Source organism: Mandrillus leucophaeus, unplaced genomic scaffold (assembly GCF_000951045.1).
Source record: "Mandrillus leucophaeus isolate KB7577 unplaced genomic scaffold, Mleu.le_1.0 Scaffold267, whole genome shotgun sequence".
Taxonomy (NCBI): domain Eukaryota; kingdom Metazoa; phylum Chordata; class Mammalia; order Primates; family Cercopithecidae; genus Mandrillus; species Mandrillus leucophaeus.
Window position 1 is genome coordinate 3240537 of NW_012102776.1, and position 16239 is coordinate 3256775.

The window sequence follows — 16239 nt, forward strand, 5'->3', positions numbered from 1 at the left end:
ACAAGCCAGAAGAGAGTGGGGGCCAATATTCCACATTCTTAAAGAAAAGAATTTTCAACCCAGAATTTCATATCCAGCCAAACTAAGCTTCATAAGCAAAGGATAAATAAAATCCTTTACAGAGAAGCAAATGCTGACAGATTTTGTCACCACCAGGCCTGCCTTACAAGAGCTCCTGAAGGAAGCACTAAACATGGAAAGGAACAACTGGTACCATCCATTGCAAAACCATCCCAAATTATAAAGACCATTGATGCTATGAAGAAACTGCATCACATAACGGGCAAAATAACCAGCTAGCGTCATAATGGCAGGATCAAATTCACACACAACATTAACCTTAAATGTAAATGGCTAAATTCCCCAATTAAAAGACAGAGACTGGCAAATTGGATAAAGAGTCAAGACCCATCAGTGTGCTATATTCAGAAGACCTATCTCACGTGCAAAGACACACATAGGCTCAAAATAAAGGAATGGAGGAAGATTTACCAAGTAAATGGAAAACAAACAACAAAAAAAGCTGGGGTTGCAATCCTAGTCTCTGATAAAACAGACTTTAAACCAAAAAAGATCAAAAGCGACAAAGAAGGCCATTACATAATTGTAAAGGGATCGATGCAACATGAAGAGCTAACTATCCTAAATATACATGCACCCAATACAGGAATACCCAGGTTCATAAAGCAAGTTCTTGGAGACTTACGAAGAGACTTAGACTCCCACACGATAATAGTGAGAATCTAAATAATAAACAGACATTTTAACATCCCACTGTCAATATTAGGCAGATCAATGAGACAGAAAATTAACAAGGATATCCAGGAGCTGAACTCATGTCTGGACCAAGTGGACCTAATAGATATCTACAGAACTTTCCACCCCAAATCAACAGAATATATATTCTTCTCAGTACCACATCACACTTATTTTAAAATTGACCACATAATTGTAAGTAAAACACTCCTCAGCAAATGCAAAAGAATGGAAATCATAACAACCAGTCTCTCAGACTACAGTGCAATCAATCTAGAACTCAGAATTAAGAAACTCACTCAAAACTGCAAACTAATGCAAACTGAACAACCTGCTCCTGAATGACTACTGGGTAAATAACAAAATGAAGGCAAAAATAAAGATGTTCTTTGAAACCAACGAGAACAAAGATACAATGTACCAGAATCTCTGGGGCATATTTAAAGCAGCATGTAGAGGGAAATTTATAGCACTAGATACCCACAAGAGAAAGCAGGAAATACCTAAAATCAACACCCTAACATCACAATTAAAAGAACTAGAGAAGCAAGAGCAAACAAATTCAAAAGCTAGCAGAAGACAAGAAATTAATAAGATCAGAGCAGAACTGAAGGAGATGGAGACACAAAAAACCCTTTAAAGAAATCAGTGAATCCAGGAGCTGGTTTTTTGAAAAGATCAACAAAATAGATGTACTGCTAGCCAGACTAATAAAGAAGAAAAGAGAGAAGAATCAAATAGATGCAATAAAAAATGATAAAGGGGATATCACCACTGATTCTATAGTAATACAAACCATCATCAGAGAATACTATAAACGTCTCTATGCAAATAAACCAGAAAATCTAGAAGAAATGGATAAATTCCTGGACACATATGTCAACTGTATGGATCTTGGGGGACTGAACAAAAGGCGCCAAATGCAGAAATAAAAGACAAATACAAAAGAATATATTTGGAAGTAGGGGTCAGGGGGCACCTTGCCTCTAGTGGACAAGGGCCCTGAGCTTTACACAGTCCTCTGTATTTATTAGGCAAAAGAGATAGTGAGAAGGTGGGGTGGAAGAAGAGGTCAGCTGCTAGGTCCAGAGTAGGTTTGCAAGACTGCATTCCACAAACAATAGGCTCTAGATGTCCCAGCAGATAACCTCAAGAAGCCAGTGCCAGGGAGTGATGACCCTCAGTAAACCTTCTAGGACAGGCACAGAAGTAAGTTTGCCCACATTCTGTATTCATGATAAACAGTTTGCTGTTTGATCAAGTAGCCTCCAGTGGAATGCTTAGTTGGTCACGATCCCTTTGGCCTTTTTGGCTCCTAACACACATACATGCTTTCAAGACTAAACCAGGAAGAAGTCGAATCCCTGAATAGACCAATAACAAGTTCTAAAATTGAGACAGTAATTGACAGCCTACCAACCAAAAAAGTCCAGGGCCAGACGGATTCACAGCCGAATTCTACCAGAGGTAAAAAGAGGAGCTGGTACCATTCCTTTTGAAACTATTCCAGACAATAGAAAAAGAGGGAATCCTCCCTAGCTCATTTTATGAGGCCAGCATCATCCTGCTACCAAAACCTGGCAGAGACACAACCAAAAAAAGAAAATTTCAGGCCAATATCCCTGATGAACATCGATGTGAAAATCCTCAATAAAATACTGGCAAACAAAATTCAGCAGCATATCAAAAAATTTATCTACCATGATCAAGTTGGCTTCCTCCCTGAGATGCAAGTCTGGTTCAAAATATGCGGATCAATAAATGTAATTCATCACATAAATAGAACCAATGACAAAAACCACATGATTATCTCAATAGATGCAGTAAAGGCCTTTGTCAAAATTCAACAGCCCTTCATGCTAAAAACTCTCCATAAACTAGGTATCAATGGAACGTATCTCAAAATAATAAGAGCTATTTATGACAAACCCACAACCAATATCATACTGAATGGGCAAAAACTGGAAGCATTCCCTTTGAAAACTGGCACAAGACAAGGATGCCCTCTTTCCCCACTCCTATTCAACATAGTATTGGAAGTTCCGGCCAGGGCAATCAGGCAAGAGAAAGAAATAAAGGGTATTCAAATAGAAAGAGAGGAAGTCAAATTGTCTCTGCAGATGACATGATTGTATATTTAGAAAACCCCATTGTTTCAACCCAAAAACTCATTAAGCTGATAAGCAACTTCAGCAAAGTCTCAGGATACAAAATCAAAGTGCAAAAATCACAAGCATTCCTATACACCAATAATAGACAAACAGAGAGCCAAATCATGAGTGAACTCTCATTCATGACTGCTACAAAGAGAATAAAATACCTGGGAATAAAACTTACAAGGGATGTGCAGGAACTCTTCAAGGAGAACTACAAAGCACTGCTCAAGGAAATAAGAGAGGACACAAACAAATGAAAAAACATTCCATGCTCATGGATAATAAGAATCATGAAAATGGCCATACTGCTCAAAGTAATTTGTAGATTCAGTGTTACCCTCATCAAGCTACCATTGACTTTCTTCAAAGAATTGGAAAAAACTACTTTAAATTTCATATGGAACCAAAAAGAGCCTGCATAGCCAAGACAATCCTAAGCAGAAAGAACAAAGCTGGAGGCATCATGCTACCTGACTTAAAAGTATACTATAAGGCTACAGTAATCAAAACTGCATGGTACTGGTACCAAAACAGATATATAGACCAGTGGAACAGAACAGAGGCCTCAGAAATAACACCACACACCTACATCCATCTGATCTTTGACAAACCTGACAAAAACAAGCAATGGAAAAAGGATCCCCTATTTAATAACTGGTGTTGGGAAAACTGGCTAGCCATATGCAGAAAACTGAAACTGTATCCCTTCCTTACACCTTATACAAAAGTTAACTCAAGATGAATTAAAGACTTAAATGTAAGACCTATAACCATAAAAACTCAGAAAAAAACCTAGGCAATACAATTCAGGACATAGGCATAGGGAAAGACTTCATGACTAAAACACCAAAAGCAATGGCAACAAAAGTCAAAATAGACAAATGGGACCTGATTAAAGAGCCCCTGCACAGCAAAAGAAACTATCACCAGAATGAACAGGTAACCTGCAGAATGGGAGAAAATTTTTGCAATCTGTCCTTCTGGCCAAGGGCTAATATCCAGAATCTACAAAGAACTTAAACAAATTTACAGGAAAAAAACAAACAACCCCATCAAAATGTGGGCAAAGGATATGAGCAGACACTTCTCAAAAGAAGACCTTTATGCAGCCAAGAAACACACGAAAAAAACCTCATCATCATTGGTCGTTAGAGAAATGCAAAACAAAACCACAGTGACATATCATCTCATGCTAATTAGAATAGTGATCACTAAAAGGTAAGGAAACAACAGATGCTGGAGACGATGTGGAGAAATAGGAATGCCTTTCCACTGCTGGTAAATTAGTTCAACCATTGTGGAAGACAGTTTGGTGATTCCTCAAGGATCTAGAACCAGAGATACCATTTGACCCAGCAATCCCATTACTGGGTATATACCCAAAGGAATATGAATCATTCTGCTATAAAGACACATGCACACGTATGTTTACTGTGGCACTGTTCACAATAGCAAAGACTTGGAACCAACCCAAATGGCCATCAATGATAGACTGGATAAAGAAAATGTGACACATATATACCATGAAATACTATGCAGCCATAAAAAGCATGAGTTTATGTCCTTTGCAGAGGCATGGATAAAGCTGGAAATTATCATTCCCAGCAAACTGACACAGGAACAGAAAACCAAACACCACATATTCTCACTTGTAAGTGGGAGTTGAACAATGAGAACACATGGCCACAGGGAGGGGAAACATCACACACCAGGGCCTGTTGAGGGGTGCAGGACTAGGAAAGGGATAGCATTAGGAGAAATACCTAATGTAGACGACTGGTTGATGGGTGTAGCAAACCACCATGGTATGTGTATACCTATGTAACAAACCTGCACATTCTGCACATGTATCCCAGAACTTAAAGTATTAGAAAAACAAACAAAAAAACACATGTTGCCCTGATGAAGGTCATTAGTGGCCATAAATAAGTAAAATGTGTTTTACGTTTTTATATATTTGTTAACATAATATCCTTTACAATTTAAAACAAATCAGGTTCCACTAAAATCATTGTATATTAATAACTGTGTATCAGTACAGCATTTCATAAATCAATAAGTATATCATTAATTTTTTAATTTCTTAGTTTAAACATAATTTCTTAAATTAGTACTTTAAATAGAAGCCAACCTTTCTTTCCTTCAGTGGCCTTCATTTAGTGAAACATTAGCTATTATATAGACATATACTTGGTAAAATTCCATACTTGTTTTCTAAAATACTACATATTCAGATTAATATATTATTTACTTTATGTTCTTAGATTCCTGTGAGCCTTTATTTTTGATTTTGTCCTATTTTCCTTTTAGATTCTAAACTTGGTCATGGCACCATCAAACGATTCTGTAGCATTTTACAGTTTTTGATAATTTGCACAGGCACTATTTTTTTTGTTTTTACCCTCAGACAAGTCTTTCACATAGTGGAAAAGGTATCATTATGCCCACTTTATACTGAGATTCTAAAGGAGGATAAGTACCTTGTCCAGGGTCTTTCCCCGACTTGGACCTGGGACCAGGACCTGGGATCAGGACATTTAGGCTCCTAGCATATTCTGACTTGAGGCCTCTCTAACATGCCTTCACTTTCCTTTTGTGTCTCAAGGGTGTGTCTGGCTCCCCATGTGAACAGGCAGGGAGACCTGTGATGCTTTGTTTGAACTTTTGTCCTAGGTGAAGGTTAGATGCCTAGAGTCCCCTGCACTCATGCATCACGGTCTGCACATTCCTTTCATCTAAATGATAGGAATTTCATCTAAAAGAAAGAAATTTTGCCATGCTGTTCCACAGACCGTGCAGTGAGGCAGAGAATAAATCACTGCATTCATTTAATGTTCAATCAAGTTAGGGCACTCTGCTGATGCAGAATGGAAGATGGAGATCTGTTTGCAGCAAAACTTCAAAAGACTTGTGAGTACAAAGTTGGCAGGGAGTGGAGGAAGGAATACCCTAAGAAAGTGGTTTAGGGAGACAAAGTGTCAGAAATTTTGATATTGGTAAAGCTAGTCCAAAGGCCAGTTTTGAGAGTTGGCCAGTTTTAAGAGTTGGCCAGTTTTGAGAGTTGATTCTATTATGATCTTCTGTTGCAATTCTATTGCACTTACAATAGGTGCCTTGGAAGGGGTTGGGGTTTGGATTCCCATAGTTTTGCCAAGAATTTCTCCAACATGAATTAGCTGCTATTTTCCAAGACTATCTGGCCTGTAAAAGAGATTTGAGAACTAGGGGATGCAAGAGAGGGAAATTATTCCTAAGAAGCTGAGCATATGATAAATATTCCTTGTTCAAAGACTGTTATCAATGCCTAATAATTTGTGATGACTGGCCCCTGTAAAATCACAGCTCTGTCGACTTGCTTTCTCATTTGATGGCAAACAAAAGGGTGTGCTTTGGGATGACAGCAAGAGCCTGGGCAGTTTTTCTAACTGGTCTTCTGATTGTTCAGGGATTTTCTCTGTGTTTTATATTAAGCAACATGAGCACGGTATATATGTGTTTTGCTGATAAGAAAAGAATGAATTGGCAGACACTTTTTCCCAGACAAGACAGGAAAGCGCTATTTGAACAAAGTGGAAATTGGACTGCCTTACTGGATGATCACAGCACAGATGTTCAAAGCTTTCAGATCATGTAATAGTCTTAGGTTCAGGTACACAGCACTGAAAGGAGGAAGAAAGCAAGGCTGATTTGAGGGCATGTAGAAAAATGAAAAGCCTTTATCTGAGAAAGCAAACTGGCTGGTTGTAGGTTATCTGGTCACCTTTAAAGGCAAGGAGCACTGAATTAATTATAGGAGCTGAATAGGTACCTTGTTAATAGGTACCCTCACACAGCACTTCCTTATTTTCTGAGCTATGATTCACAGCTGCAAGCATACAACCGGAAATAACAAATCCACTGGGGGGCAACCAGCTGTTTCTTAACACCTATGGGTGCAAATGGGGATCTTGACTCCTCTCCACCCTGGAAAACACAAAAAGCCAGGGAAACTTGACGTCTACTAAATGGAGTGTGACTGAGCCAATTGGTGGGTTTCATACCACCGTACAAAATCAAACATGCTCCGTTTTGCAAATTACCTCATCACAAAAGATACTTAACTACAGTTACTCACCTTGTTGCCAATAAGCCTCTGAATAAATCTTCACCATAAAGCTATTTACACTAATAAAACAATACCCGGCAGAAAAGCTATCTCGAGTCAGGTTCTTTATATTGGGAATATAAAAAAAGGCTGTTAAGGCCTTGTAACAGTTCCCAAATTAATGGCTGACACAGGAAAACAAGTACATATTTCAGGACAAATGCATTATATAAACCCAAATCATTAAGAGTTTAAGATTCTTCCTTTTTTTTTTTTTTTTTGAGATGGAGTTTCACTCTTCTTGCCCAGGCTAGAGTGCAATGATGTGATCCCGGCTCACTGCAATCTCCACCTCCCAGGTTCAAGTGATTCTCCTGCCTCAGCCTCCCAAGTAGCTGGGATTACAGGCATGTGCCACCATGCCTGGCTAATTTTTGTATTTTTAGTAGAGATGGGGTTTCGCCATGTTGACCAGGCTGGTCTTGAACCCCTGACCTCAGGTGATCCACCTGCCTCGGTCTCCCAAAATGCTGGGATTACAGGCATGAGCCACTGCACCTGGGCTCTTCCTGACTTCTAAAGCAGGCTGTATTCAGCACACACAGTTTCTTAAGGAAAAAAAAAAAAAGCTTCTCTTTTGACCTCTTCATGCTTATAGCCTTTATAAAAAATGTACACAGAGTCAATATTTTTAAGGGATGCTAGTGAATTATTCTGAAATCTAAGTGACTACAAGCAAAAATATCTTGAGAAGGGATAACATATTATTTTCTCCCTGAGTAATTACTCAACCTGCAGGCAATAATCACAGCAGTGGCTGGCACTGTAACCGAAGGATGGATATCAAGTCCCAAGACATAGTACTCAGTTAAAAAGACATAAATGACAAACAGCTCAACACTGTTATACTAAGAAGTTAAGCTTGAAGGTGACAAAAAGCTGGGTTATAGTGGGGTTTATAACATGCTCATGAATTTTGAAAATGCAATCATGGCATCTGTGCATACTTACTTCAAATAGACACTTTCTGTGAGACTCTAGGGTTACTATGAGGTGTACTCAGTTGCAGTTTTAACTTTACAGAACTAAATAGTTAAATGATTTTGACAGCACGTTAGAGGATTAATGACTACATGTTCAGCCTACCCATTGCAGAAAACATAATGGAAAGCCTGGCTGGGCACTACATTTCAGAGAATCGCATTAGCATTGGGTATCATTCATGACCCAGATGGGCCTTGTCTGCTTGGGGAGTACCTTGCCCCATGTGGCAAGTTTGTCGCTTTGGGAGGAAGGCCTGATGTGAAGCTAGATTGAGAAGGGAGAGGGTATGCACAGTTTGTAATACTTAAACAAGGAGTTCACTAACTTGTAAGTGAGTCATCAAGGAAGAAATGTAATCAGAACTGAGAAAGCCAGACCAGGCTCTCATTTAATTCCACCCACAGCTGTCTTGTACTTTATAGTCTTCAGATGCCTTCCTTCACCCAGTATCCCCAGGTGGTAAGAAGCACAGGTGTTATCATTGCCATTGTCAAGATGAGTGAATTAACTTTTTTATAAGCAGTCTATAAACATTTACTGTTCCAGATCATATCTTTATTCTTTTTGCATTTACCTAGCATTTCAACCACCAATTTGTTTTTATTCCTTACACAATTTCAGTAAGATAAGATTTCGGGGGCAGGATAAAGTGTAACAACAAATAATGAATATGATGTAATTTCAGGTTTGCCTGGGAACTCAAAATTGTAGGTTATTATGGGGATTAAGTGAGGAAACCTGAGGCCCTGGAAGTTTTAAGTGGCTGGTCCTCAGTTGCCCCTCCATATGGCAAAGCTGGAACCGGAATCCACATCTTTTCTAGTCCTGCAATTTTTCTGCTCTATTGCCCTCTCTTGGTAGGAAGACACCACAGATCATGAGGCCTCACTCAAAGGCGGAGAAAGGACAAGAGGCAGAGAGACTCCACAAGTTCTAGCTATGTGGTTTCCAAAAAAAAAAAAAAAAAAAAAAAAATAGAAAAGAGATTTTCTTGACTTTTGTTATGGTTGGGTATAATCATGACCCAAAAACTCCCTCCCTATTGCTAGAGAATGAAACTCCTTGCACAAAATTTATTTTCTGTTTCTTTGGTCTCAATTTGAAAATTTAGGTAATTTTTTTTTTCAATAACAAATGTTTCAAACATGCAAAAACAAAGTACTATTCTTTTACCTCAAATCTGAAGGTCAACGGTGTATTACTCTAACCTCATGTTTCATGTATAAATACAGATTCTCCTTGACTTATGATGGGGCTATATCCTGATAAACCCACTGGAGGTTAAAATATCTTAAGTTGAAAATGCACTAATAACCCCCATAAACCCACTGAAAGGTAAAAAAAAAATCTAAATCTAACCATCGTTGAGGATAATCTTTACCTATTTATTGATACATCTCCTAACTCTTAAACTGTGATAAAATGCAAATGTTTAATACAAAATTCTACCTTAAAATAAGAAAAAGTCATTTTTTTTCATTTTGTCCAGATATGTAAATGATTCTAGATGCTATAAATGTGCCAGAATCAGAGATGGGTCTAGGCTTGTGCCATTCAATAAGGTAGTCATGGCCTTGTGTGGTGATGTAAATTTCAATTAGTTAAAACTAAATGAAATTAAACATTTAGTTTCTACTTGTGCCACACACATTTCAAGTGCCTAATAGCCACATGTTGCTAGTGACTACCATATGGAACAATACAAATACAGGTTATTCCTATCACTGCTTCAAGTTCTGTTAGATAGTGCAGGTGGTTATGTCAAGAATCCTGACAAAATTATGAGAGGAAGAACAGAGAAAATTAACATCTATCTTTATCTCTCTGATGCTTCCTATGTTTTTGGCTGTTGACTAAATGGATACAGCCAGGGCACCAAATCATGAAAAACAGTGAGTATTCATTTAATAGGTCACTATATTTTTAGGGAATATCCTGTTCCTTCATTATACACTATCAAGAGAAGAGAACTGAAATAATAGTTTCTTCTAATTGTCTACACAATATGTTTTTCTGGAATCCTCCATTTAACATAAATCGTGACCCAAAGTATCCTTTATATCCTATGATGGGGTTCAGGACACTGTACTCCCAAATGTTTTAAGCTGAAGGAATTTGAGAAAACAAGAAGAGCACAAAGATCACTCTGACCTTCCCCTCACCCTCCATCCTGAAGGAGGTCATAAAACCCAGGATTTTCTGACCTTCCCATGTAGCAAGTCATAAGACCCTCATGTAAGAGGTGCCCCTGTTATACCCAGAATAAAGAAGAATTCCCCCCGCCTTTTTGTTTGAGATGTGGTCTCACTCTGTCACAGAGGCTAGAGTACAGTTGCATGATCATGACTTGCTGCAACCTTGAATTCCTGAGCTCAAGCAATTCTCCTACCTCAGCCTCCCAAGTAGCTCAGACCACAGGCACATCCTCCACACTTGGCTACTTAAAAATAACTCCTTTATTTATTTATTATTTATTTATTTTTTGTAGAGATGGGGGTCTCGCTATGTTGACCTAGTTAATCTTGAACTCGTAGCCTCAAGGGATCATCCCACCTTGGCCTCTCAAAGTGCTGAGATTACAGGCATGAGCCACCGCTCCTGGCCTAAGAATCCTTATCTCCAAAGACAAAGGTAGAACAAAGAAGAATCTGAACAAACAGGCCTTGCTAATTTTCCCCAGTTTATTACCATTAGATCATACTCTGCCCTATCATATTTCTCCACAACTATCCACACTTTATCAAACTTACTGTAAAAAATTATCAGGTTGAACTGCTTTTTTGGGTCTTTATTTCCTTACCAAGGCCTCTGTGTCATGTAAAATATATTCAATAAATGAGTACGCTTTTCCTTTGTTATTCTGTCTTTTGTTACAGTGGCCTCAGACATGAACCTAGGAAGGGTAGAAGAAAAGGCATTTTTCCTACGCTATATCTAGTCTATTCCAAGAAGCATTGAATGATTATAAAGAAAGAGGAAAAATATTTCAACAGGGTACCTATAAACTTTTGAGAGAAAGAAATAATAAAGATAGTCACGTTTTACTGCACAGTGAAAACTGCTCAAAACCCTACAGGAGAACTAATATGACCTGTGAAAAAAGCAATGAGATTAGCTTCATTAGGAGCTTTCCAGTTTCCCCGATTTAAATTCCTTAAGGTTGAGCACTGAAATATTTGTGGAGAATCACACAAGCCTGTTATGTGACCAGGTCTCATTACCCCCTTAAGGGTGCTCATCTTTCACAGAAACTCATTTCACATCTCATCAGTTGCAACCATGAGCTGGGGAAACTGGTTTCTCATTTCTCAGAGGTAAGAATACAGACACAGAACTCAGAATAAAGGACTAGAATTTTTTCCCTAATGAGACTAGGCTCAAGCAACCGCCACTTCTGGAAATGGAATAAGCCTTTTGCTGTTTCCCACAGGGCACCTGGCAGTGATAATGGTGACACATCTCAAAGGTATTTCAGGAGTCTCAGGGGCATATGACAGGAGTGTTTGTTCCAGGTAAGCAGTTACCAGCTGGTGATGAATGTTTAGTTTTCCTTTTGTCCAGCACTTGGCAGAGTGATTTTACAGAGCTCTGCAGAGTTCTAGAAGTAAAAATACTAGGACACATGTCTTAAAGAGATGCTTTAGATACAGTTTCAAAGGATGCCAATGTTTCAAACCCACTCATGCTACTGAACAAAGAGATCAAGAGTTTTCCCCTCTACACATTAATTGAGAACAGAAATTTGCAAGTAATGGTTATTGTGTGGAGAGACAAGAAAAGAACTAAGAGGAGGAAGGTAGCCAGGCCTTCAGTGTTCTTCAGAACTAACTGGCTGGGAGGCAAGGGTCTTTGGGGGTCTATGGTTCACTCTGCTGTTCCCACAATAAGTAATTTTTAGAATCAAGCTAAAACTTCTATCTGAGCATAGAGTCAAGATAAAAATAAAGCACTCCACAAATACATCAAAGTCCTGACCTCGAATGTTCTTCCTCCCAGTTACTACTAGGTAGAGACCTTGTCACTTCCTAGATTATTTTAACTACAACCTGATTACTGCATTCTGCATTTATCCTCGGGGTATGACTAAAGGTTATAAAATTCAGGTTCTTAGAAGTGAAGGACAACATCCAATCTAGAGTTCATCGGTTCATACAAAAATAAAACACAATGAACATAGATGACAGCATTCTCTAGATATGAGAACATTTTTTTTTCCTTTGAAAACAGTGGGGTGGAGTAAGCAATTCTTATGACTAAGAAAATATGTTCCATGTAGGTCTCAAATAATGTTTCCCTGTCTGAAGTAAGTATGGTCACGGTGGCACAATTTCCTACATTTTCCGAGTTGAAAATATCAATGATTACATACTAATTTTTGTTTAATCCAGAAGTTACTGCCTAACTTATGACTTTTGTATCGTTTTCAGAACAAAAGTCAAAACCAAAACGACGACGATACCAGAAAAACCTCCAAAAATCAGTTTTACAAAGCTGGGGATTTTGTTTAGAGAGAGCTACCCATTCCTTTGTTGTGGTGGACACTTTTTAAAAATTATTATCATACTTTAAGTTGTGGGATACATGTGCAGAACGTGCAGGCTTGTTACATAGGTATACACGTGCCATGGTGGTTTGCTGCACCCTTCAACCTGTCACCTACATTAGATATTTCTCCCCCAACCCCCAACCCACCAACAGCCCCCGGTGTGTGATGTTCCCTTCCCTGTGTCCCTGTGTTCAACTCTCACTTATGAGTGAGAATATGTGGTGTTTGGTTCTCTGTTCCCGTGTTAGTTTGCTGAGAATGATGGTTTCCAACTTCATCTGTGTCTCTGCAAAGGACATGAACTTATCCTTTTTTATGGCTGCGAAGTATTCCATGGTGTATATGTGCCACATTTTCTTTATCCAGTATCATTGATGGACATTTGGGTTGGTTCCAACTCTTTGCTATTGTGAATAATGTGAATACTGCTACAATAAACATATGTGTGCATGTGCCTTTATAGCAGAATGATTTATAATCCTTTGGGTATATACCCAGTAATGGGATTGCTGTGGACACTGATGGAGAGCAAGTCAAACAATAATTCCTAACAATAATGTTTGCTTCATATTTTAGCTTATATTTTAAAACATATTTCTGCATGATGTTTAACATCTTGCAAAATATATTTCATATGCATTATTTTATTTGGCCCTAAGAGCAACTCTGGAATATTAATGTCTGATATATTAATTTCTCAGTCCCATTTCACATATGTGAAAACTGAGTCTAAACTTTAGTGAGTTGCATGTGTTCCCACAATAATAAAGTAATTAGAGCTGCCACATCTGTCATAGAACAGCTCTAACTCCTCTTCAGTCTACTCTCTCTCTCCATATATATATATATATATATATATATATTTATAAATTTTTTTTTGAGGTGGAGTTTCTCTCTTTCACCCAGACTGGAGTGCAATGGCACAATCTCAGCACACTGCAACCTCTGCCTCCTGGGTTCAAGTGATTCTCCTGCCTCAGCCTCCTGAGCAGCTGGGATTACAGGTGTCTGCCACCGCGCCTGGCTAATTTTTGTATTTTTAGTAGAGAACGGGGTTTCGCCACGTTGGCCAGTCTGGTCTTGAACTCCTGACCTCAGGTGATCCACCCACTTCGGCCTCCCAAAGTGCTGGGATTACAGGCGTGAGCCACCGCACCCGGCCTATATTTTATGCTCTAAAGTGCTATATATTACTAGTGATAAGAAGAAACATAGACCCTGGAACTAGTGGATTGGAGCTGGAGTCCTGGCTCTGTGATTTACTGACCAGGCCATGCTGGCCAACTTACTGATCCTCCTAGGGCTCAGTTTACTCACCTATAAAAAAAGAATAAAAATAGTAACATTTTTACAATATTGTTGATGGGGTGCTAAATGAGCTAATGATTACTTACAATAGTGTTTGTCAAGCAATAAATGCCATTATTACTATTATTAAGGTTATTGCGCTCTTTAGGTTTTTGTTCCTCCTATATTCTTATATTTACTTTTATTTTTGCATAATCCAAGAGCTGATTCCCTGAGTAGCACTTAATAATAGTTAGAATAAACAGAGCATTTCCAGTTGAAACATACTTCATATTTAAAAAATAAAAAGATCTTTGACAATTTATATTTTGCTATCTTTATTGTGCCAAATTTATTAAATGACATAATTGAATTAAGGGTTTGCTTATTAGATAGTGCAGTCATATCCTGTAAATGAATAACATCATATTTCTTTTTCTTTTCTGTCTTTCTGCAAGGAGGTCAAGTAAGTTCTAAAGTTACTATATCACATATTTGATTATATATTCTAATGAGGTTGTTGTTGATCTACATGGTGTATTGTTCAAATTAGAATAAACAGTGACTTCGTCAGGATGGGATTAACCTGTCATCAGGACACTTGGCTTGGCAAACCTAGTGTGGGTAGAATTTCTGCTCCTAATCAAACCCTGGCTGGGTGCCCTTGTGCAGTGAGCAACCTGAACAACTGTATGCAATGCCCCTGTCTTCCTGAATCCTGTAGATTAAGTGTTGCAAAAAGAAATCTGAGAATGACATACCTCATGATACTTTTTCACCGTTTTCCCTGAATTGCATGTGCAGGACCTCCAGTTGACAGTTCCACAGCCACAATTTCCTCCACAGCGCTGCACGAGGAGGCAACGTGGAAAGAAGACCACATTGGCCAGCTTCAGCTCTTCTCTTATATTGACCGAGTAATTCCTGGGAGTGCAACTGTAACGCTTGGCATCATCGTTGAGCCTATCCAGGTCAACTGGAAGCAAATACACACATTGTGTAAGCAAACACAACTGTAAGCACAATTGCTCAGCATGTGTTTTTGGGAATAGAGTGGGAAGATTCTGTGAGGAAAACTTTAACCCTGGGATTAAATCCATCCTCAGGCTCTCAATTACTGGGAACCTAAAGTAAAAGACCTAATTTCTCTCTTGATCCCATCTACCCTTCGAAAATAACAACAAGAAAACAAAACAAAAACCTTGGCTAAAATTCATGTCTTGGTTCAAATTTCCTTGCATCTTTTTTATGCAAAAAAAGTTCAGAGGAAAGAAAATGAAACATTTGGCAAATTAAAATAATTGCCTTTGTCTTCAAAAAGACAAAATAAATTGCTTCTTCATTCTAAATAAATCCTGACTCTAAGCCATCACTTAAATATAATTTGAATTATACCTAGGACACATTAGGGATAACCACTGTATTATATTTACCTGGCAGTGAAATTTCACACATAAATGTAATAAAGAAAAGGGTTTTAGTTTTATTTTTAACTTCAAAGTTAATCAACATGTTAGAGAAAACGATTTTTTTTTTCGTGAATATGGTGCATATTTGTGCATTGGGTCCTAGATGGCAGTATAGCATAGTGGTTAAGTGCTTGGGAGCTGCAGTAAAGTTACAACTGCCTTCAATCACATCATGACTATGTTTCCTTTTAGCTGGAAAGTTATTTAATGGCTCTGAACTTCTGCTTCCTCATCTATAACATGTAATCATTTGAAGAACTGAATGTAACGTGCCTGGCACTCAGTGCCAGCTATTGTTATTAATCTTGATTCATTTGAATCTCCCCCTCTCACATTCTTTTCCTTTAAAGTCAAATGGACAAAATTTAAAAATATATTATGTCTTTCTCCCTCTTTATTTTTCTTTTTTGGACATTACTCTATATAAATGATTATCAAGGGATATGGTTAGTAGGACTTCTATGAACTAAAAGCACCGCAATATTTTCAAATCTAAGTCATAAATATTTACTTGAATTCAATTTGTATTATTGTGTTATGTAAATTAGATTTGATTTCGTGTTCTCAAAGTCCATCCAATTATCCATCCATTTAGCAGCCAAATCCTCTTATTGGTGCATACATACATGAGTATCTTCCCATAAGAACACAGTTAGAAGCAAGTCCTTTTGTCTGCACAGGACCCACCACCATTTCCCAATGCACGCCCTTGTGTGCACCAGGCCACCACAGAAGGAATCCCATGAATGTTAGGCAGATATCACCATGTTCATTCTAAACTCTAGCCCTGGGAAATGTCTTAGGCTTAAACCAAAGCAGCTTAAGGAGAAGGAAGAAAAAAAGGCCTTTGGGAGTAGAGGTCAAAAGTCAAGGACAGTGTCAGTAGAATGCATCTAA

At 38.3% G+C, this 16239-nt stretch overlaps 1 protein-coding gene across 1 annotated transcript in view; it reads right to left on the reverse strand.

Annotated features, from left to right (window-relative positions):
• Window positions 1–16239, reverse strand: part of PDGFD (platelet derived growth factor D) — a gene marked incomplete at its 5' end in the record, with an annotated part of 263054 nt that overhangs the window by 5360 nt on the left and 241455 nt on the right. The window contains one exon of the mRNA XM_011984412.1: window positions 14635–14849. Within this exon, the coding sequence (XP_011839802.1) occupies window positions 14635–14849 (215 nt within the window). The remainder of the gene's footprint in view (window positions 1–14634; window positions 14850–16239) is intronic.